Source organism: Cryptomeria japonica, chromosome 3, assembly GCF_030272615.1.
Source record: "Cryptomeria japonica chromosome 3, Sugi_1.0, whole genome shotgun sequence".
Taxonomy (NCBI): domain Eukaryota; kingdom Viridiplantae; phylum Streptophyta; class Pinopsida; order Cupressales; family Cupressaceae; genus Cryptomeria; species Cryptomeria japonica.
This window is the reverse complement of record NC_081407.1, coordinates 274446008-274469468: the sequence shown is the minus strand read 5'-3', so window position 1 is coordinate 274469468 and position 23461 is coordinate 274446008. Positions and strand designations below refer to the sequence as shown.

At 36.5% G+C, this 23461-nt stretch overlaps 1 protein-coding gene across 14 annotated transcripts in view; it reads right to left on the bottom strand.

Moving 5' to 3' along the window:
• Positions 1–646: 646 nt before the first annotated feature.
• Positions 647–23461, bottom strand: part of LOC131063903 (mitotic-spindle organizing protein 1) — a 30447-nt gene continuing 7632 nt past the window's right edge. For 11 of the 14 annotated variants that reach the window (XM_057997863.2, XM_057997861.2, XM_057997866.2 and 8 more), the window contains 3 exons: positions 23037–23099; positions 22497–22863; positions 647–958 (listed from right to left, as the gene is read on the bottom strand). In XM_057997863.2, the coding sequence (XP_057853846.2) occupies positions 22503–22715 (213 nt within the window). In that variant the 5' untranslated portion in view covers positions 22716–22863; positions 23037–23099 and the 3' untranslated portion in view covers positions 647–958; positions 22497–22502. Of the gene's footprint in view, positions 959–1087; positions 1193–22496; positions 22864–23036; positions 23107–23461 lie in introns of those variants that run through there. The other 3 variants (XM_059218229.1, XM_059218228.1, XM_057997867.2) reach the window with 2 other exon arrangements.

Here is a 23461-nt window from a genome sequence, read left to right as displayed (position 1 = left end):
TTGTTCAAATAAGATCAATCATCCTCTAGCATTTGTAGAGTATATGAATTATGCAAAGTTTTTTTTGGTCTATCAAAGATGCCTTATCCAAGAGGGATTAAAGTATTCAAAGGTATAAGTCAATATGATAGAAGTTTACAACTTAGGAAGAATGCTCTATTAAAGTTTGGTATACAAAAGGTTTCTAAATATCAAGAGAATTTTCTAGAAATGAAAAACTTGTTTCTATTGACTTATAGCTCAAAAAATATTTTTATTGTAGTTAAATCATACGGTAGTCTTTCTAAAGGGGTCAAACTTCATTTTAATGTTTTTTTTAAGAGATAAATACCTAAAAGATTTTCCCTTTTCAACAATAAATAGGGGTTTGAATTCTTTGAATTGGAGTAGAAAAAAATAGTATCCCTTATAGTCTTCATAGATTGAACTTGAAAAGCTTGCTTCCACTAGTTCTTACTTCTTTAAAAAGGCAATTGTTGGGCATTGCTTTAAATATGGTATGAACAATGTTGTAGGTTCTTTGTGCAATTTTAAAGTGTCTTTATTCATTTTTTTTTTAATTCTTTGTAAAAAAAAAAAAATTAGAGTGTTAAATTAAATGGACTAATAAAGATGTCATTTCGTACAATATTTATCACAAACTATGAATGCAAGAAAAATCCCCCTTAAATTACTTTTATGCTAAGAAAACACACAAACCTTATGTTAAAACATAGGGAAAATCAATATAAACTTACAAAACTAGTAATTGTGAAAGTTGCCAGGCATGACAGATATCTCACGATTTACATTAATTTCAAATGGCCTGATAAGAAGGATATAGATAAGACGGTAACATACTAGCTAGATTTAAATTTCCATGGTCACCAGTTCTTTTGTACATCTAACAATTGTGGTGAAAAAGAATTGAACTGTTTTGTGAGCTGTTCTATCTCCGGCTCTGTGTACTTTAATATTCCTGCAAGCAGAACATGATATATTATTTAGACATTATCCAAAACCGAACAGCTCATGAAGCCAAAAGAAACCCCAAAAACTTCAGCCAGATATTTAGAGTTTAAGAACATTTAATTTAAACCAGAAAACAAAATACAAGAAAAAATACTTTCCCTTCATTTTGATGAATTTCTCTTCAACATATTCTAGTTTTCTTGCTATTAAACCACCATTTTAGTTCCAACGTTAAGAGCTTCTGATAGAAAGAAAACAGTGTTACAGCCACAAGGGGAAACCACCATGCAATGCTCATGGGATAAATAAAGAGAAAGATAATTATAAGCTTGATAAGGGAAAAGAGAGCCCACTTGATCATTAAGGGAGGCCATGGATGGTATTAAAACAATTAATCTAATTGTTTCTAATATTTGTTAAAATAAATTATTTAAAAGGCAAATAATAAAAAAAAAAAATATTATGCATGCAATGAAGCTTGAAAGCTTGTTGGTCATGCAGTTATCAGTGCTTAAAATGGAGATTTTGGGGCTAAATATAGCAGTCATGCATCAGAGAAAGACTTCCATGCATATACCATAAATCAAGGAGCTATTTTGGGCTCACAAGTTGTCATTTTGGAGAGGTTTTTGCATGATTTTTCAGCCAAATTCGACCAAGGAGGCTCACACGCAGATTTTTGAAGATTAAAGTGAATAACGCCAAATATAGAGCTCTGCTATATTTAGCCCTTTTTCTCAGGACTGTTTCTATAAAGTCTCCTCCTTTTATTTTCCACGGTTCTTTTTCTTTCCTCAGCATGATTGTAAACCGATTTTGGTCTCTTGAGCAGGACAACATTGTAGCTCACTTTTTTCTGAGATTGTAACAACAGAAGCTCCTTATTTTCAATGAAATAGCAGAATTTTCCTTTTTAATACTTCTTGTACTATGTTATGGATGTGAATGATTTGATGTTATTATTGTGATTTGTGCTTGAATCCTTTAATTATGTCTCATTCAAATATGACTGGTGTGAGTAGTTACATGATAGGTGCAGATCATAGATTGTGCTAGCTGATTTCAGTAATTTGTAGTCGTGAAAACAATCTGTCTTTCTTCAAGCAAGTTCTGAATTCAATCGTTTTTTGTGAGATATTGATGCATCACATGTTTAATTGAGTTGTGAGTGATTCGGGTCTACTTGTTGAAACAGTTTGTGAGTTAAGCGGGTTGCAGATTTCAGATAAAATATTTGGTGCATCACCTCGTAGGATAGATTTAATTTCAGTATTCCTTCTATCCTTTTTCTCAATAGAAATTAGTTTACAAGAGATTCATCATGCAGGAAGCCGACCTATAATCTGGAGATTCACCTTCACTTTGAGCAACTCACAAGCTCGAAGGTGTTTCCATGTTTCATAGGATTGTTGAGCTTTCAGTTTAGCATCACGAGTGCAATCCTTTGTGACAATAGATGGCTTATCCATCTATAAGCATGTGAGAAAAATGTAATGTAACATACTCTCATAAGTTAAGTGCACTACGTGAACCAACTAAAACAAATGATAATGACCAACATGCAGACAACTTATGGAGCATTAATTTTAAACTCCCATTTTCAATATTAGCACTCTGATCAAATACACATAGGCTGCAAACAAAACATTATATATGTTTGAGAATTCAAAGAAGTAAAACACAAGGAGTGGTACGAGAGAGTGAGGTGCTCTGGAGCTGTTGAAGAAGAGGAAGGGCTGTCCTTCATGAGAGCTCTTGGATCTACCTTGCTTCTTGCAAACAAGGCTGATTGGTTCCTTTTGTCATCTTGGTAAAAAGTGTTTTGCTAGTTCTTCACTGCTGTTTGCTGCTTTTTTTTTGTTTGGTTCATGGTATTTTTTATTTTGGTTTTTGGTCTTTTGGTTGGTGTTTCAGTATTGATGCGACTATCAACTTTTGGATGAATGGGATAGTAGATTGTCTTTGAATTAGTCTTACTATTGTTATATCCTCCCGATTGAATCTTAAGGCATGTATCTTCAGTGAACATTTTCACTTCTTGAGTAACCCAGATATGTATTTACTCTGTTCTTTATGGAACACAAAAGAGCAATCAATTTTGCAGATGGAAATGATGGTGAAGGACAAGGAAGCATTGTGTTTGATAATGGTGCAGAAAGTAAGAAATCTAATAGTTTTCATCCTTAAGGGCTCTAAAATCTTATGAACAGATTTTGTCAACAGAAGAGTCCACAGTGGTGCCAGAAATGGCATGCTTTGCAGCAAGTGTTTGCTATGGAGGCAATGTTAACAACCTCTTTCAAGGGAAAGGAACCCAACCCTGCAGGAAATTGTTGACGACTGTTTTGACACACTCACCAACAGTCAGGTAGCCAATGTAAACACTCACCACCTCTCCTGAAAAGTAATAAGTTATGGGGAATTAATCACTCCAAGGTCTCTATAGTCGGGTCTCGATGGTGATGGGCAGCCCAATGGTTGATGTGGTTGTACCTGTTAAGGGGCCTGCTGGTTGAAACTAAATCCCACTGATCATTAATAACTTAACTTCCTCTTTTTTTTTTTGTATTTTTATGGTTTTAAGATTCTTCTGGAAAATAAAATTGCAAAAAATGAAGGAAACAAAAAAACAACAATGAAACCAATTCAATAACAACTTAACAAACTACTCAATTAGTTCCCTGCAATCAAAAATTATCAGATATTATCCAAATTAACATTCAACAACAGACCTCCAGTAAACCTGCAAAGTCAGCAACTTCACAGACTCATGGAAAGAATATCACCAGAATATTGTCTGCCTCAATAATTCTCATACACCACTTACGTGCGCAATATGATTCATAAAACAATGAACGGAAGTTCAGAACTCGTTGCTAATTCCAAATAATAGACATTACTAGATCACAAAGAACAACTTCGTAGAATATATGCATAGATCAAGCAATCTACAAGCTGCTTCTTGTATTAATTTCAAAGAATGTGTAACAAAAATAACTCAAGTTCATAACAATCTGCAAAATAATCTAAAATTTCTAAGTGGGCCTCAAATCATCAATTTGTGGACCCTTACCAATGAATTAAACTTCTCAATTTATAGAGTTTTCTACCCTACTTTCTAGGAAATAAACCTAATCTAAATTAAGAATTTAAAACTAGGAGTTGCAGTTAATTTGCAGGTTTCTGCCTCTAGACTCCAGTTAACTACTACGAAACAGAGGTTTGATGAGCACTACGAAGAGCATCCTGTATGAGTCAGGCTTTCGTAGTCATGAAGAATTTTGTTCAAAACTGGAACAGGAGTAGGAGCTGCCATTGGAGTGCCAGTGGAGAAGTCATGCAAAATCTCTTCCCATAAATCCTTTTATCTTTAGTAATTGTAGGTTCATCTTCTACTTCTTTTTATAAGATTTATAATTATTAATAATACATACAACTTCTTCAGCAGAAGGATCGGCAAAATGCTTGATTCTAAATTTATACTTTTTTCAAAATTTCCTCTACCTTCTCTCTTTCCTTCTCCAATTCCCCTATTATTTCTGCTGCCTCTTGACATTGTGTAATTAAGTAAGTATATATGCCCATCAGTGTGACATCGAACTGAGCTGGAGGTCCCAAATGGTGGGCCTCATATGCATCCCACTGACTCAATACTTGCTCTTCCTCCATAACCCCTGTACTAGTTAATCCCAATCCAAAAGCTCCGAGTAAATGTTTTACCAAACTCTCATATTTCAAAATTTCCTTGAGGAGAGGGACTCGGATGTCTGCCACATCCTTCACATACTGTTGAAGCATCTCTATCTTCAATTCCAAAATGTATGCGTAAGATTGCAAGTTCTTGCAACTATCGCCCCCCAAGAGGTCCTCCTCCATTATTACTTCCTCTCCTAAATGCAAAACTTTATTCAAAATCCAGAATTGTTTACTAAAGGCATTAAGTTTCCATTCCCATTTTTGAGAGCAAGAAGCTAATGTTCCACCTGCATGTACTGCCTCCTTATTTACCTTCATAGTATCTTGCAAAAATAGTCTGATCTTGGCAGAATTTATTTGGACCCATGACTTCGCTGCAGCGGCCACCTGTCTTACCTCCATTAATGCTTTTACCTCTTCTTCTGGAAGTGATGAGGTTGAAGGTAGATTGTCATTTCTGTAGGAATCTAGAGGTTTGCCCATCTCTACCAGCAATTGCTTGTACTGCTCTAGTTGTGTTTTAAGCTCTATGTGGGAGGTATGTTCTTTCTCTATTCGTCCCCTGACGACACTGGTGACAAGTTCCAAAGTATCCAACTCTCCCCACTTTGTTTGCTTGCCCAATTTTACTTGAGATACTTGGTATTTCGGGGAGGCTTGACCCTCTGTGTGAAGTGGAACTGCCACATCCGTAGCTACTTCACCGGAACCTGTTCTCGACAAATGATGTAAACCTTAGGTTTCTTGACCTTTCTTGGTTCTTCCATGATTGCTTGTTGTAGTGTAGCCTTAGGCAACACTACTTTTCTCTTCTTCTTCTCGAAAGTGAATTCGAGCCACTGTGGTACATCTTTATCCTTGTCACCTTGATGTGACATTATATCAGCCTGTTCTTCTGCTTCATCCTTCTCTTCTGCTTTTGTCTGTTTAGGATCTTGAGGCGAAGCAACTTGGCGGGCCAGATTAGTTTGGAGAGCAATGTTAACATTTAGTTGTTGTTGCTTATGCAACTCTCCCAACTTATCACTGACCTCTTCTCTGAATGTCCTTCCCTCCTTACCTGCTTCTGTCATACCTTGCCCAGCAGCTATATCCTTAAGGAGGTCTTCTTGGTCTTGAGGGGTTAAGACTAATCTTTCATTCAACAAATCTTTCACTTCACTTCATTCTTTCTCCCCTCCAAGTGACTGATGTTCCCTAGGTTGTTCCTCTTCCTGGTCAGAGTCTGATTCAATACTTCTGATAATTATATTCTCAGTGGTAGGGCCTAAATGCCTGTGTCTTGGGTGGCATTGTGGTTGTATCAATTGGTGGTGGCATAGGGGCATTGGTAATTGGAACTTGTGTTGCAACTGTTGGAGGAGGCTGAGTGGGCGTCCCTTCATCTGTTTATGTTTCTTCTTCTTCCTCCTGAGCACCTTCCCCTGCAGTTTGTCCTATAGCTGTCCTTGGTGGAAGAACTTCAGCGAGTGGCACAACTCCTAATCCATCTGTTACTCCCAAGTCTGCAACCTTCTTCAATAACTTAGATTTTCTCATCTGCACATGAAGCTTTGCCATTAAGTCATCAGTGCTATCTTCAAGCCCAACTGCTTCATCCGGGTCAGTGGATGTATTTTTCCTTGAGCTTGATCTTGTCTTGCGAGCATATTCCTTATAACCCCTTGATTGGGGCACCCATGAGGTGGACTCTCTCTGCTTCCCCTTTGAAGCACTCGGCCTAACCCTTAAATTGAGCCACTGTTTGGTCCTATTAATGACCACTTGGGAGACTTATATTAAGATCTTCTTGTGTGGACCACCTTTAGGGGAGAGAGCCTTTTTATCAATTTCTTGCTCTTTGTATGCAGGGTCCAACAAATCTCCATCATCCCTCAAGTCTTTGGGGAGATTAGTTTCTATCTCAAAATCCCTAATTTGGGGTACAGACAGTCTATTATAATTATTTTCCCTTACTTCAAAACTGTCTTGGAGGTTTGCCCAAAAATCCTCCAATCTGGGCTTGTGCCCCTCATATTCCTTAGGTATAGCTAATTTGAGTTTCCCGTAGGGGTAGGGATCATAATACTCCCTAGCATAATCAAATTCCTTTAAGTTCAAATCTTGGAGCTCCTACTCCACCATCTTTGCCACCTGTATCTTTGAACAAGAAAAGTACCCAATAGAAACTGAAAAATCAATCCCTACTTTATGTTTTGACGATAGGTGGGATTGAAGGCCGAGCAGTTGTCTGACATATTCCAGCAAAATAATGTGATCATTACAATACCTCGGCAATAGCATTGGGTTCCATGTAAACCCACTGACCCTTATGTGCGTGGAGCGCTGGTGTTGAATGAACCAACACGCCCATTTCTAAATGATGGCCATGGCTTCAGGGCTTATTCTCTACCCTGCATCTCCTGTTAGTTTAATAGTTACAGGGAAGAGGAAGGCATCATTGATTCTTTTAAAGTGTGCCTTTGCGTTAGTGAGGGGGAGTTGGGAATGATATTCCCAAACCTTCTTCTGGCCTTCTTCATCCTCAAGTTGACCTTCCACTTGTAGGCCTGGAAACTTACCTGCTCAAGCAACCACCCAGATGACATAGGAGGTGAAAAAGAACTTCTTTGTCTGGCAGACCTCCTTCATTTGTCTACGTATGTTATCTGAAAGGATTTGAGCCCAATCAAAATATTGTTTCCCTATAAGGATGGTAGTCATGAATTGGAACATCCAAGGATGAAAGTGCTTGTAGTCCGGCTTGCCAAAGGCCTTGCTCAACATGATGATTAAATCCCTTTGTGGCTCTTTGAAATCTGCCCTCAATATATATGTGGCCTTTAAGCCTGTTTTCCTCTCTTCTAGCCAATTTTCGTTCATGTGCCTCTTGTTTAAGGTCACATTACTATTCCATACCCCTAGGGCTTCCTCTTCAATAGAAAGGAATATTTCATTTCTTGTGGGGATCCCAAACACAAATCCTAGCATGTCTGGAGACATAACAATCATTGTCTTGCCCTGTGCATCTATGCATTTCCTAGTATCGCGATCATAAAACTGAGCCATTGTCATGATGAATTCAAGAGCCTGTACCGACTGTGGGAAGATAGTAGCCTCCACTAGGCCTGATCTTTTGGTCCTTCTCAATGGGGCCTCTAGCCTTGGCCTCTCTAGTTGTGTCCCGATATCCTCAATTTCAATGTGCCCTACCTCAGTGTTCGTAACCCATTTGATCTGATCATCCAGTTTCGAGACATAAACCTGCGCTTGGTAGCGGTACTTCATCGTTACAGGAAGTTTGTCTATGTTTTTGCCTCTCTTGCTGGAAGTTGAGTCCATCTAATCGCTTCAATCTGCAAGAAGGAAACAAGCATTAATCCCTTGTATAAAAACATTAAAACTTCATCCACCTTGGGACTCCGGGGTTCGGAGGTAGATAACTCTCTTTTAGACAAATGACCTCAGAACTCTGGGGTTCCAGGGTAGATAACTCCCTTTTAGACAAATGACCTCGGAACTCTAGAGTCTTGGGGTAGATAACTCCCTTTTAGACAAATGACCTCGGAACTCTGGGGTTCCAGGGTAGCTAGGCTTTAAAACAAAAAGCCTGGAACTCCAAAGTTCCGGGGTTTCGGGATGGGTACACTGATGAAGTCCAAAATTCCAAGGTTCCAGGGTTTCGGGCTTCATATATTGCAAAAGGGTCTGGAGCTCCGGGGTTCCAGGGTTTCGGGCTTGAGATATGAGGCTAACTTCGAGACTCTGGGGTAGATCCATAGGATACCAAAAAGACATTCTGGAACTCCGGGGATCCAGGGATCCGGGATTAAAACATAGTGGGCTCAAAAGGGATGGACCTCGGAACTCTGGGTTCCGGGGTCCATGGCATTACTCTTCAAAAGCCAATCCAAAACTTTGGGGTTACGGAATCAACATGCACAAGGACCCAGACCGACCTCGGGACTCCAAGGTTCTGGGGTCGATGAGAAGAAAAACCTAACTTGGAACTCCGGGGTTCCGGGATGAAAACTAGGGCACGGGGGAAACTAAAAACAAGACAAAAAAACGACAAAGACAAACAAGAAAATTGACAAAAAAAGAAGATCTAAAATAGAAAACAACAAGAAAGGCAAGAAAAATCACCAACCTAGTGAGGAAAATCGCCCAGGAACACGGAAGGAACTCGGAAGGATGAAGTTGCAAAGTTGGGAGGTCAAAGGCAAGAGCTCTAGAAAGCTGAATGCACAAATGAGCTTTGAAAACTTCATTCTTCCTATTTATACCCCCCCCCTCGAACCTTGTTCGTACGCATACCTTAAATAGGACCTCGGGACTCCGGGGTTCCGGAGTTAATACAAAACAAAGAACAAAAACTCACTTCGGAACTCCGGGGTTTCGGGGTGTACAAAACATGCAAGCAAACCAACAACCTTGAAACCCTGGGGGTTCGGGATTCCGAGGTGAACAAAACAAAACATACCTCGGGACTTTAGGGTTCCGGGGTAAACAAAACGACACGCGAAGAACCCGGGATTTCGGGACTCCGAAGTCTCAAGGCTTCAATGAAAACGAAAAAGACAAGGCACAACCTCGGAACTTCGGGGATCCGGGGTTGTGCACCAACAAACAAAAGAGACCAACCTCAGGACTTCGAGGTTCCAGGGTGGACGAAGCAAAAAGCAAAAAGAAAGAGACCTCGGGACTCCGATGTAAAAGGAACAAAACATAAAACAAAACAACAGAAAGCAAAAGAGGGAACCATATTTTCAGCACAAGGAAACTAATGGGGGTTAGGTATGCAGGGCATAACAGAAATGAACAAAGTGAGCAATCTCCAGTCCTAAATGTTGGTTATTTCTCCTAGTCCTAGCACAGAAATCTAAGAGGTGGTTAAAAAAGATGAAGAGAAGACATAAAATGTTGTTGTGTTTTTGTTTACTTCAATAACGAGGTCTTGCCTTCCAGGAGCCTTTGGTGACTGGATAGCCTCTATCCAGGGGTAAAAAACTTGATTTATATTTGTCGTTTTATGGGGATGATTTGGTCTGATTTGTTTATATTTATTTTAAAAAATTCTAATAGGTAGAAAAGGATTCTATACTGGTCATTTTAGAACACAGCGAGGTTTGTCTCTAGGGTAATGTCCTAGAACCTTGACTTAAGTCCAGATGAAGTAATTGTGCAAACAACTCCCAGGTGGTTAGAGATGCAAAACATTCCCCCTCAACTTTGGTCATAATTCTGGGTGAACTCACAAATCTGGTTCCCACTTTTTCGTACATTTTGATTTTTGTTGAAATCATACATTTTTTAGAAAATATAATGATTTAAGCTTTAAGAGATCCCATTTGAAGTAATTAACTTAAGAGAGTTAGATCAAAGGCTCTTAGATCAAAATTTCTTGGATAGAACCCCTCTACTTCTAAATCATACTTGCAATGGAGTCTCCTTTGCATCTATCAAATGCTGATAAAAAACCAATTTTACATTAGCTTTTGGGGGGTCAAATGAATTCATATAGAAGTTTTTCTTTATAAGTATTTAGCCCTTATTATAAGCTTTCCAAATAATATAATTTTTGATATATTTAATTTCATTAATATATTTTTATTTTATTTCTTATGAATGTAGGGTTTTCACCGAACATGAACTTCTTTATTCAATGCTTATGGAAAAATAGTAAACGTCACCCAAAATATTCTGAAAAATATTTACGCACTAGGTATTGAAGTCCTCTTTCCAAAACCAAAAAAAAAAATTGATTTTCGTTACATGTACAACAAGTTATGTAATATCAAATGGACATATGTCAAAATTATAGTTAACTTAACTTCAAATCTTAATAAAATATGAAATATTGAGGATAATGCTACAAAACCAATTGCAAACACTAGATATGGATGTTACAAAACCAAATTCAAAAGAATCGTGTTCATATCTATTATATAAAAAAAAAGTAAAAAAAATTATATTGTACAGAGTGAGTATCACTCTTTAAAAATGTTGTTTTTTGAAAAAAAAAAACACTAGTTTTCGAGGGAGATGGAAAAATGGAAGCAAATTGATTCCAAAAAATATCAAAAAAATATTTTTAGAATATATATACAAAATGACACAAATCACTAGTTCACATCATCTACAAATTCCTTACGGTTTAGAAGTAATAGGTGTCTGAATCTAAAGTTTTTTTTCTGAAAATGAATATTGCAGTCTCAAAGTTGGCAAAAAAGTGTAACCCACTATTGTGGGTTCACCTTTCTGCATGCCTCGAAGCCTTCAGGTGAGGTTTTTCAAGCTGATGAAACTAGATTTACCTTCCTCCATCAAAATACAAGGGATTTAATTTCAGTAAACCTAAGGAAGATATTCTAGAAGTTTTATGTCTACAATTTGATAACATGGTCATATGAATGCATGTTCTATTTGTAAAAGAGATGAACACTTGAAAAAAGATTATCCTCTGATCAGAAATAATTTAAATGGTTCTAAACCTTAGACAACCATCCTTTCTAAACTACCTAGAACTGAACACTTGAAGAAAGATTATTCTCTAATCAAAAAAAATTTAAATGGTTCTTAACCTTAGACAACCATCCTTTCTAAACTACTAAAACTGAGCAAAAAGGACTAATATTAGAAAGCGAAAAGTGGGGGTCCCCATTTGCAATGGGACGATGTGTGAATACCTCACAACATCTAGCGCCACCTCGAATAAATGTTCCTGAACATTTCAAAGATAATGACTCAATTCATACTTGGAATCTCTGGAAAATTCAAACCAACTTATCAAGAGACTAGAAAGTGTGCTCAAAAGTGGAAGAAGAATATTGAATTGAATCAAAGTACCTCGTCTTCGATTACCCATGTGTGTGCAAGTGCATTCATTCCCCTCAACAAGAACATTATGACTTCCAAGTTCCATCGTGATTAGCTACGTAGTTTGTCTAAACTTCATAAGCATCCTGGATAAAGCCTCGCTACCAGTCGAACGTCTATTGCCCTGATGAGGTTATCGTTGTAATCTCACGAATATTGCTCTATTGCTAGCCGGGCGTCTATAGCCCCGATGGAGTTACTCGCATGTTCCCATAGCCAATTTTGATATTTCATTCCATTCTACTTTTCTTTTTCTCCTGATTTTTATTTTTTTAAAATTTTTTTCTCATTTTTTCTCTTTTGATATTACTTTCTTTTCTTTTATATTCTGTCAATTCCTTTGGCTTGTAAGCAATTAAGCTTACTTGGGTTTCACGATTACAATGGTGCTAAAGCAACACTCTAGATTTTTCACTAATCACGACTTCGCCTGAAAACTATAATGACTCGGAGTTTATTAGTGTGTAAAGATATAGTAATCAAAAGATGTTGGTATAAAGACATAGAAAGTGATTCTCTTCCAAGTCAAGTACAAGTCCTAACCAAATGATAAAGCTAGAGAGGAATAACCTCGGATTCAAAGCACTTCATGAATAGATATCCAAGAAATGGACCAAACATAAGATCCAAAGTGTTGCTAGTGTGTGAGAAAACAACACAAAACCTTTTTCTCACAAATGAAGGTTCCCACTTAGGACACCTAATCTAAGCAAACCAACCGACTCGAAAGCAAAACAAACCCAAAACAAACTAAGCTAAAGCACACAAAAAAGCAAACCACACTAAGTTTCCCTCGCATTAATCTTCTTCATTGAACTTCGCTCATACCCTTCAAATTGTGAAGTTTGCTCATGTAGGTCAAATCATGAAGTTTACTCTTGCATGTTGAGCTTGTGAAGTTCATGAAGTTGAGATTTGCTTGTGTAGGCTTGAAGATGAAGATTGCTCTAGATGGTGTGCACTTGTAACTTGTTTCAATCACCTTGCTTATTCATGAAATCCGCTCCAATCTTCTAAGTCATGAAGTTTACCCTTGTAGAAAATTCGCTCCAAACCTTGAACTCGTGAACTTATAAAATCGCTCCAAAATGGCAAATCATGAAGTTGCAAAATTCGCTCCAAAACAGCAACTCATGAAGTTTGTAAATTTCGCTCCAAAACAACAACTCATGAAGTTGTAAATTTCGATCTAAGGGGTATGCACATGAAGTCTTATTTCCATTGCCTTGCTTGCTAAGCTTGTTGGTCTTTTCCAAACATGAAATCCGCTCCAAACTCTTCAAACCTGAAGTTCGCTCCAACACATGAAGTCATGAAGTTGCTTCAAATGTGAAATTCGCTCCAAAAGTCTCCAACCTGAAGTTCGCTTGTGATTATCAACTCATGAAGTTCAGCCTTGCATGAAATTTGCTCCTCCTTGATTCATGAAGTTCGCTCCCAACCTTGAAGTCATGAAATTGCTTCATGTGTGAATTTCACTCCAAATCTCTTGAGCCTGAAGTTCGCTCCTAAAGGCAAAGTCATGAAGTTGTAATTTCGCTCCACTCCAGCAACCCATGAAGTTGTGAACTTCACTCCAAAATACTAACTTATTGAGTTGAAAAATTTGCTCCAAAAGGTGAACTCATGAAGTTCGCTTGAGACCCTTAACTCGTGAAGTATGTTTGAAATTCACTCCAAGTATCTCATACATGAAATTCGCTCCAATATGCAAACTCATGAAGTTCGCTTGCAACTTGCAATTCATGAAGTTCATGTTCTCTAATTCACTTCATTCATTTATACCCAACTTCACTTATGAAGGCTTCAAGATATAAATTGCTCCAACTTGTGAGATCATGAAGTTCGCTCCAAAATACAAACTCATGAAGTCCACTCCAAAACACTAACTCATGAAGTTCGCTCCAAAAACTAACTCATGAAGTTGGTTTGGCATTGAATCTATTCAAGGCAATCATCCTTCATTTCTTATTCGACTTCGCTCACGTAGGCTTGCTTGTGTATGCCGATAGGTGAAATTCACCCCTAGGATGTAAGTCATGAAGTTCAAACTTCGCTCCAATAAGGCAATTTGTGAAGTTTGCTTGAGAAGTACAACTCATGAAGTTAGAATTTTGCTCCACTTGCTCAAGTCATGAAGTTCTCTCTTGATTGTTTGATCATGAAATAGGCACTTGTTAAATTTCCTTCACTCTTCCACTTTCAACATGAAGAATTTCACTCCAAAAGTCTAACACATGAAGTTCGCTCCAAAGTAGCAACTCCTAAAGTATGAATTTCGCTCCTAAGTAGCAACTCATGAAGTTCAAGTTCGCTCCAAGGGGTGAAATCATGAAGTGCGTGCTCTCAACCTTTTCACTTCATTCCTTTTATCGCCAATCTCGCCTATGAAAGCTTGAAAGTGAAATTCGCTCCAATCTCTCCTCCTTCATGAAGTTCGCTCCATATCCTTCAAACATGAAGTTCGCTTCAAATTCTTCAAACATGAAGTTTGCTTCAAATTCTTCCAACATGAAGTTCACTTCAAACTGTGTAGTATATAGTTAAAACCTAGAGAAGACTTAGAGATGAGGTAGATTACAAATGAACTTATCAAGACTTCAATTCTTAGAATTATTCATTCAAAAAGCTCAAGCTCATACTTACACCAATTTTTAAAAAGACTCGGGGGAAAATTCGCATCATCAAGAGTAGCACTTAAAATAACCTTGAAATTGGTAGCTTTTCCTCACTCATGGTTGAACTTATGATATCTAGACTTTGCAAGCCTACTGCACACTTATGCAAGACTATCCACCTGACTCCTAGCCATTTTAGGCACCTATACCTCTCTAATGCAAAGGCTAATAGCAAAAGATCCAAACACTACCTAGAACTGAGCAAAAAGGAATAATCTTAGAAAGCGAAAAGTGGGGTTCCCCATTTGCAATGGGGTGATGTGTGAACACAACACTCCCCAGCCTAATACTCATAATGATAAGAATGGTGGAATTTGAGAGGAAATGGTTATTTGTAAAGTTGATATCCTAGATTTTGCTAATAGAAAAAGTTTGATAGCACTAATAATCATGAGAATGTACGTCCAGGCTCCCAAGTCAAGCATGTAATACAGAAAATTGTTGCTCCTGACAAGCAACCTGACCAAATTCATATAGTTTTTTTATGGAAGGTTCCAAAAGAACAAAAGCCATCTCAGATAACTTCCAAATATGAGGGAAAAAACACGAATTAGGTGAGTGTCATGAATTGTGATGAAGTTGCTGCTAATCAAAAAGATGATAAATCTCTCGAGGAACTAGTTGATGAGATTAATAAAAGGAAACAACTTGATTCTACTAATCTTAACTCAAGAGCTTGTAAGGAGGGTAAAGAGGAAAAGCTTCCAACTTATTTTGAAAGGTTGTATAAGGGTCTCAAGCCCTCTCCTTCCTGTTTTTGTAAATTAAGATAAATTGTTTTAATTGGAACGCCAAAGGCCTTGTGGATTTTGTTAGGCTTTTCGTTATTCTAGAGATAGCTTGGATTGAAGAAGTTAAAATTGTCAGTCTCTCCTTGGAATCTGCTCTCAAGTTTATCTAGAAAAATTCAGAAGTTTCACCACCAAACATGATAAACGGACGTGGGGTCTGTAATTTTATTGCAGATGCCAAGTGGTCTTCATGGGTAGCAGAGTTGGGTTGTTCTCCTTGTAATAGAGTTGTGTGGATTATTACCTATTACAAAGGAAACAAACTTGGGATCTGTTCAATATATGCTTCTAATGACTACAAAGAAAGACCTTGCTTGTGGAATTGGTTAGCTAATAACCTTCCTAAAGTTCCATGGATTTTGCATGGAGACTTTAATATGATAGAAAATAAAAAGAATAAGATATGTGGAACTAGAGAACAATTCATTTAACCCACTAGAGAACAACAAAAAATACAGCACAATTATTTGGTTTACTTGGTGTTATAATCAGAGAGGGGATAAAATGTTGTACCACAAATTAGATTAGATTATATATCTAAAGGATTTTTTTGTGATGTCCCCAAACAAGACTTTGTCAATTAGTGTTAACATTGAGGAAGCTCCTTGTATTATCTTTATAACAAAGTAATGCAATTGAAACCAAATGGTTTGATGACAATCCAATGTAGAATCTGAAGCAATCAGAAATGCATATGTTAATGAAGAAAGTATAAGAAATGGTTAAGAAAGCAAATCAATCATTATGTGAACCAATGCATTAAGGAATACATTATACATCGACAATTTTCTTTACTGATAAAAGGAGTGCGATCTGGTAAGACCTTGTAAAGTGTTTAACAAGATTACTAATGCAGTGACTACCATTACCAATGAACAAGACAAGCAATCAAAGGGAATAAGCTGGCCGACCAGATTAGTTAGCCATTGATCATAATAGCAAGGTAGGATGAAGAGATGACAAGTAAAGTCATTTAGAAGGACATGATCATTAAGAATAAACCTTTCCGTTGGAGGGACATGACTTTTAATATTAGACTTGTTCAATGCATATATAAGGAAGACGTATGGACTAAACGACATCATGGAACTTACTTCGTTTTATTATATCTAATTGATCTGCTCATTCAAGCACTATTGACTTTGGGGTAACGGTTGCATGATTCAAGTCTACACAAGGGATAGCACTAATACATGACATTGGACTACATTCTTGATTTCAGTAGACACAGTGATTGAAGTCGCAAAATATATGTGTGACGATATATTAAAGAAAACACAGTGTCTGACTTCTTGGAAAGGATTCCTCTGCAGTTATGATGGCGACTTCATCTACCTTGGTGCAGTGATCATTATTAAGGCAGTGATTAAGATGCACAAAGAACGAACAGAGCATTGAAAGGGCAATGAATAGTATGTTGAGAGTGCATTATTTCTATTTGGCAAAGATATATCAAAGTAAAGCCATTGATTAGTTATTGACTACCGAATAATTTAGAAGGATTGTCGGGAATGGTTTTGGACATAGACCAAGTTAGAAGGATCTGTGCTAAGAGGATAAACAGCAATAACAGCATTATTTTCTAAAGATGAATCAATCATGGAATGTTGTTTTTTATATACTTATTTATATCTGTTGTTCTCACACGAGCCACTTGACAACCAAGTAGGGAATGCAGTTTACGTGGAGATATATTATCACAAACTTTATATAAACTAGAGCAATTTAAATAAAAGAAATGAATATGTATAACAAAGAAAGAACATTACTACGATGATGAAAAAGTCTTATTGGTGATTAAAATAAGTACATGAGCTACGATGTGCAAAAGAGAAGCGATCAGTGAACAATAACTTAATTATAGACCACAGAAGCCACTTTATGAGCAAATTAGTGCATCTACAGTGATAAGAAATATCGATCAGATCTTAATGGCAACATGTTAAGAAACAGAGATTCATTATATGAAGAGATCGATTGGGGGCAGTGATACAAAATGGAAGTCAGTGGTATTGGAGAGAAGCGATTAACATTATAAGAGGCAATAATTATATACAAAAGTCAACAATTATGAAGTCACACTTCATAAAGAGGATTACAAAGCACTTAAGTTTATTACAAAAGCATTTCGTCAGCTTAATAAAGACCATGATGGCATATTTTTCTATACTCCTCATTAGTGTGGTAGTGCAATTAAGGAAGGACAACATAGAGATGGTTTGTCGTTCATAGTGAAAGTTCAATTGCAAGGATTTATATATTACAAGGTGATCATATTAAGGCAATGATTGCATTGGTGAAGGCAGCGAGTTTCTTAATGAACAACATTGTTAAGAAGCAGTTGTTTAATGGGAAAGCTTTGATTCATAAATAGTAATAAATCCAAAGGTTTGAGAAAAGAGTATAAGAAGATGTAAGTGCAGATTTACAAAGGAAGTTAGAACAAAACCTCAATTACACAATCTGAGTTTATCAATCCTTGACAAGACAATCCAAGGGAAATTATTACAATGAATCAAGATAAGTTCTATCTTTGGAACTATTCTTAAATCTTTAAGTTAAATATTATAATGAAATATTTTTAGTTTTGGTAAAATTATATTTATTAATATATAATAACTCTCATTTTAAGTCAATATTGTTGTCCCAGGATTGAAGTATGGTAAATTGCAAACAGGGACATTACATTTTTCCAAGCATGCTCTATTGTTGCCGGAAATGTTGTAAAGTTTTACCATATACTCATTTTTACCATCATCCTATTGTGTAATGTCCCCTTTTGGGATGTTCCTAAACCTTGCCCTAAAATCACAAGTTCAATAAAATAAGAAATACAGTCCATTAAATATAACTTACCAATTAATAATTTCCTTTCCAGCATAAACTTTGGTTTAAACTCTGCCAAAATGTTACATTTGAAATATAATTCAAAAGACAAACTATTTTCAAAGGGTCAGAAATCCAATCACTCATTGGGATCTAATTAATAGTTGTATTTCAAAAAATCAACCATTGTAGGGAATTGAGAGGAAAGCAGAATTGAGCACCCAGAACCATTCACCACAACTAAGCCCAAGGGCGCAGAGCATCCAACCAAGACAACTCGACCCCTTGGCCCACAAGTGGTAGGAACATCCAACCAAGACAATTCCATCCAACTTGGGGTGGTCTATTTAGAGGGGGAACCCGTATTTGCTTTCTCAACCATGTCTCCTTACTAACCCATACATGATTGTTTCTTTCACTTCCCACAACCAACCATTATGGAGATTGGAGAAGATCACACAAAGGGTGCCCAGAACTATTGGTCACAGCTAACCCAAGGGCGCAGAGCATCCAACCAAGACAACTTGACCCCTTGGCCCACAAGTGGCAGGAACTCTCATCTATCCAACATCGGGTGGTCTACTTAGAAGGGGAACCCGTATCTTCTCTCCCAAATGTATCTCCTTCCTAATCCACATGATTGTTTGCAGGGGAATAAATTGATTAAGATAAATAATTATAATATTTTGATAGCTTAGTATTTCCATTCTCAATTATCCTAACACTACATAAGGAATTATATATTAAGCAAGATCGATATATTGCATACCAGTTGCTAAATTATAAGTCTGCTATTTGCAGGTTCTAGATTCAAATCTGCTGTTGCAAGTTATCTACAAATGATCTGATCCAATTCCTTGATGAATGTAGATCCTATGTATCAGAACTTCAGCTCTGATTCAATGCACTAATTAGTATTAGACCTCCTTATTACAGATCAAAAAACTTATTCAATTCCCATTCCATGATGATCACTTCAAATGAATTATACTTCTTTTTTTATCCTCCAATATGAGGGAGGAATCATGTCTCTTCAATATTTTTACTCCTTTGAAAGAGTCACAACCCTTCCTCCTAATGACTGGCTTAACACTTTATTATATTTTAATGAATGAAAATTGTTGCTAGTCACAAGTCTCTTCATCCATTAAGGCCTTTGGAAATTGCTTTGTTCACTGATTTGTTAAAACTGAAGGTTATAGATCAAGGGAAAGAATTTTTTTGAATGCTTAAGTCCTTATCTGTCAAACTCCAGCCTTAAAAGAAAACCATGAAATCTTGTTAGTAAGACAATTTTCTGAATATATGTATATGCATTCATCCTAAGGGTAGTGTGAAAAATGTTAGTAAGGTGGGGACATGGCAGTCCACCCTTCCCAAGATTTGCTTGTCCTCAAGCAAAGTTAGTTTTTATTGAATCTTTTGTTACTATGATGATCCCAAATCAACCCTTAGAGTTTATGGTTTAATTAGCTTCTGCTACGCAACTCTGATATTACCCTAGAAGCAATTTTGAACTAAACTTGTAACAACAAAATCTAGAGTCGGCAAGGTTTGTAAATTTCTCTCATCCTTATTACACATCACTTTGTAAATTTAAAGAACTGATTAGGTTGTCCCAACGTTTGCACAATATTATAGATATATCTTAACATTAAAGAAAGAACTTATATATTAAAATGAAGATTAGAAGCATGAAACATATCTTATCTGCTTGCATGACTGGATTTGACAAGAAGGTTTTGAGAATTGACACATATCTCTATGCAATGTTCTTTGTCAAGAAGGTTTTGAGAACTGTCCTTTTGTCTCACAATCTTGTCTGCTTGCATGACTGGATTTGACAAGGGTGTGACAGATCTTGTATAAGATTAGTCATGTTACCGTGGTAGGATAATCCTGACTGGAACTGCTGTAATGTCCCCTTTTGGGATTGCCCTAAATCTTGCCCTAGATTACTATTCTCAAATGATAAGGGAGGGTTAGATAGAGGGATCCTATATCTTCTTAAAGGTAAAACAGTTTGTCGGTTCCTTTATCTTCTTAAAGAGAAAACAGTTTGCTGGTACCTTTATTGTTTTCTGTTCTGTTAAAGTATTCTCTCTTTTGATTCTTTTTTCATTCAGATCAGCGTGTAGATTGAACTTCTATATATATCTGCATATTAATCTATTTGTATGTGTTTTCTATCTGCATAAGGAATTCACTGGTGATCATACCTAGATGCTGTTATAAGCAATCGGTCAGTTTAGGTGTGGCTTTCTGAAGGTCTATGTCTTTAAGTCTGATCCACCTGTGATGTTGATGTAATTCTGAGTGCAGTCTATTTCTTTCCAACTGATTCAAGTATTATGGATATATATGAAATTAAGTATGGCTGTCATACGTATTGCAGTCTATATTAATATTACTACTGAATTCTGCATAAGAACATTATCAGGTTTCATATATTAAGCATACATATTAAGCACATCCCCAACCAAGAACAAAGATGTTGCTGCCTGTAACTTAATAACAGTTCTGATTTGATCTGATCGATGGTGATCTCCTCGGATGCTTGGATTCCTTTCCTTTATATCTCTAAATGTGAGGGAGGGGTCACACCTCTTCATCATGTATGCCCTTTGGCAAGAGGCACACCCTTTCACCATCAGCACCCTTTGAAAGAGTGCAACTCTTAATTATTTCATATCAGAAAGGCCTCCTTATTCCATATCAAAATACTCATTCAATTCCCATTCCATATCAAAAAGACCTCCTAATTCCATATTCCATATCAGAAACACCTCCTTATTCCATATCAAAATACTCATTCAATTCCCATTCCATGATGATTACTTCAAATGAATTCTCCTTCCTTTTATATCCTCCAATATGAGGGAGAAGTCATGTCTCTTCAATATTTTTACTCCTTTAAAAAAGTCAAAACCCTTCCTCCTAATGACTGGCTTAACACTTAAATCATATTTTAATTGTTTCCTGTTATAGGAAATCGATGCCTTATTAGTCACCCCACTTTTAACTACTGCCTTAATAAATATAATTGCTGCTTTTGTAAATGAAGCTACTACTTGTTAACCATAGTCTCTGCCTTCAATCTTTTCTTTATTGCTGACTTTAATAACATCAATCACTGTACCTGATGATATCATTGCTGCCCTCCTAATGAATGCTTTGTGAATGAATGATAATCGCTGCTAATCACAAGTCCCTTCTACCATCATGGGGCCTTTGGAGATTGCTTTGTTCACTGATTTGTTAACATTAGAGATTATCGATCAAGGGAAAGAATATTATGAATGCTAAGTCCTAATCTGCCAACCTCCGACCTTAGAACAAAATTGTGATGTCTTATTAACAATACGATTTACTGAAAATATATATATATATATGTTATAAAGGTGGGAGCATGACAGTCTGCCCTTCCCAAGATTTGCTTCTCAAGCAAAGTTATTTTTTATTGAATCTTTTGTTACTATGATGATCCCAAATCAGCCCTTAGAGTTTATGGTGTAATTAGCTTCTGATGTGCAACTCTGATATTACCCCAGTTGTAATTTTGATCTAAACTTGTAACAACAGAATCTAGAGTCAGCAAGGTTCATAAGTTACTCTCATCCTTATTTCGCATCACTTTGTGAATGTAAAGAAACAATTAGGTTGTCCCAGCATTTGCACAATATCATAGATATCTCTTAATGTTAAAGCAAGAACTTATATATTAAAACGAGGATTAAAAGCATGATACATATCCATGCAATATTCTTTGTCAAGAAGATTTTGATAACTGTCTTTGTCAAGACAGAGGTAGAAAACCATAGATATTGATGGCTTTTGTAGTCAGTGCTTCTTTCTTGTAAAATTGAAAATATTTTTGAGGTTGAGTTTCTTTATTTGTAAACTTAAAGCTATCATTATTGGGAATTCTTAGTTGCAGGCATTAGCATTCAATAGTTTCAGCATATAAATACTTTCTATTCATTGATCTTGGAAAAGATCTCCAGCATAAGGTTTATATTTTGTAAAGTTTTCACATATTTAAATTTTTTTAGGCTCATGTAGGCACTAATGAATTTCATTTGAGAGGAAGCTAATATGTAAATGCATTCTCTCGTAGTAGAACTCTATCCTTTTTGTGTTTTGAAAAAATATTATAGGCTTGAAGTATGTCCTGTGGCACATTTAAATCAGTACTTTTATCTGATTTCTACACTCAATCTTCTTCTACACCAGTTTTTGTGACATCCATTTCATTATTTAGCACAAGCATGATATCAGTGGGTATTCTTGACTGCGGTAGTTCCCAAATCTATTTTCATTAACTTATTTGAGATTATAGTGACACTGAACCTGCAACGAAGAATGATTTATCCACAGTACTGGTATATGCAGGCATTGTCATTATAAGATTAATCATACTGCCTTGAAATCATGTTGGTTCAGAAAAAAATAGAGAACTGACATTTCTTTTTCTACATCACTTTATACTATCCAAGAATTTGATCACTTATGCAAAACCCGCACAAGAATTTACAACAAATGCCGTTATTAGGGTTCATTTCAGGAATAATTTGTCATTTTTCCCGATAATTACTATTGCCCTAGACATCCTCAGCATGCAATTTTTTCACTTATAAAGGACGAATGAGAAAGCTCAAATTGAAATCCTGGTCATTTTCATTAGGATGAAAGGTACCTTGGGTTAAGAGGAAGAAGAAGAATGTTGGTTGATGGCGGCGGCTTCCCTGCGCAGCTCCTTCACAACAGCAGCGAGTGCTTCGGGGTTAACTCCTTGTTCGGTGAGTGCAATGAGAATCGCCAGGCTGTGCCGATCGAGTCCAGTCTGCAGAAAATTTGACATGGAAAACACCAAATCCAACGACTCTCTCGCCTTCTGTGCCGATCCTCTATCCATCTTTGTCTCGCACAATTTCTCAAAAATGCTCCCCAAGATCACCGGAGTTCCAATATTTAAATACTTGTTAGGTGCCTATCTTTCAAATATAGTCTAATTTTGACGGTCAATTTTTAGTGTAACTAGAGCTCTGTGAGAGCTAGAGTCCCTGCCAATTGCAAGAAATATTAGCGAATATATTGGAGTAAATCTGTTTTGTATAGAATAGCTTGCGCATGTGTTTTGTAAATATTAATGGAACTAAACTTGGCATTATTTTGTAATATAATGCTAAATGGATAGCACAAGCATCAATCAAAACTAAGAAACCAGTCATTATACCTGTGGTCAGATAGAATCAGAACTATTGGTGGAGCAACAGTGTTGTATATTGCTATGCACTTGCTGCACACTTTATGCAAAATATGTTAGTAGAAACAAGGCAAATGATTTGTTTCCTGAATGCTTTCTAGCGAATACATCGCAAAGAGATTCTCTTCATTTTTTGGAAGGATTTCTCTTGTAACTTTTAACAATAAAATTTTTAAAACGCTTATGGCTTGTTCTTGAAAGAGGCAAGTTCTTGAAAATGGGAAAATTATTTGTATGAACATTGTGCTGTCAAGCTAAGCATTATGACAGATATCATACTTTTAACAGAATATACTATAACCTATATATGAAGTTGTAGTACATAAAAAAAGTCTAGAATAAAAACTGTCTCTAAAAATAATCTATGTTTGAAAATGAAAAATTCTTTAATTTAA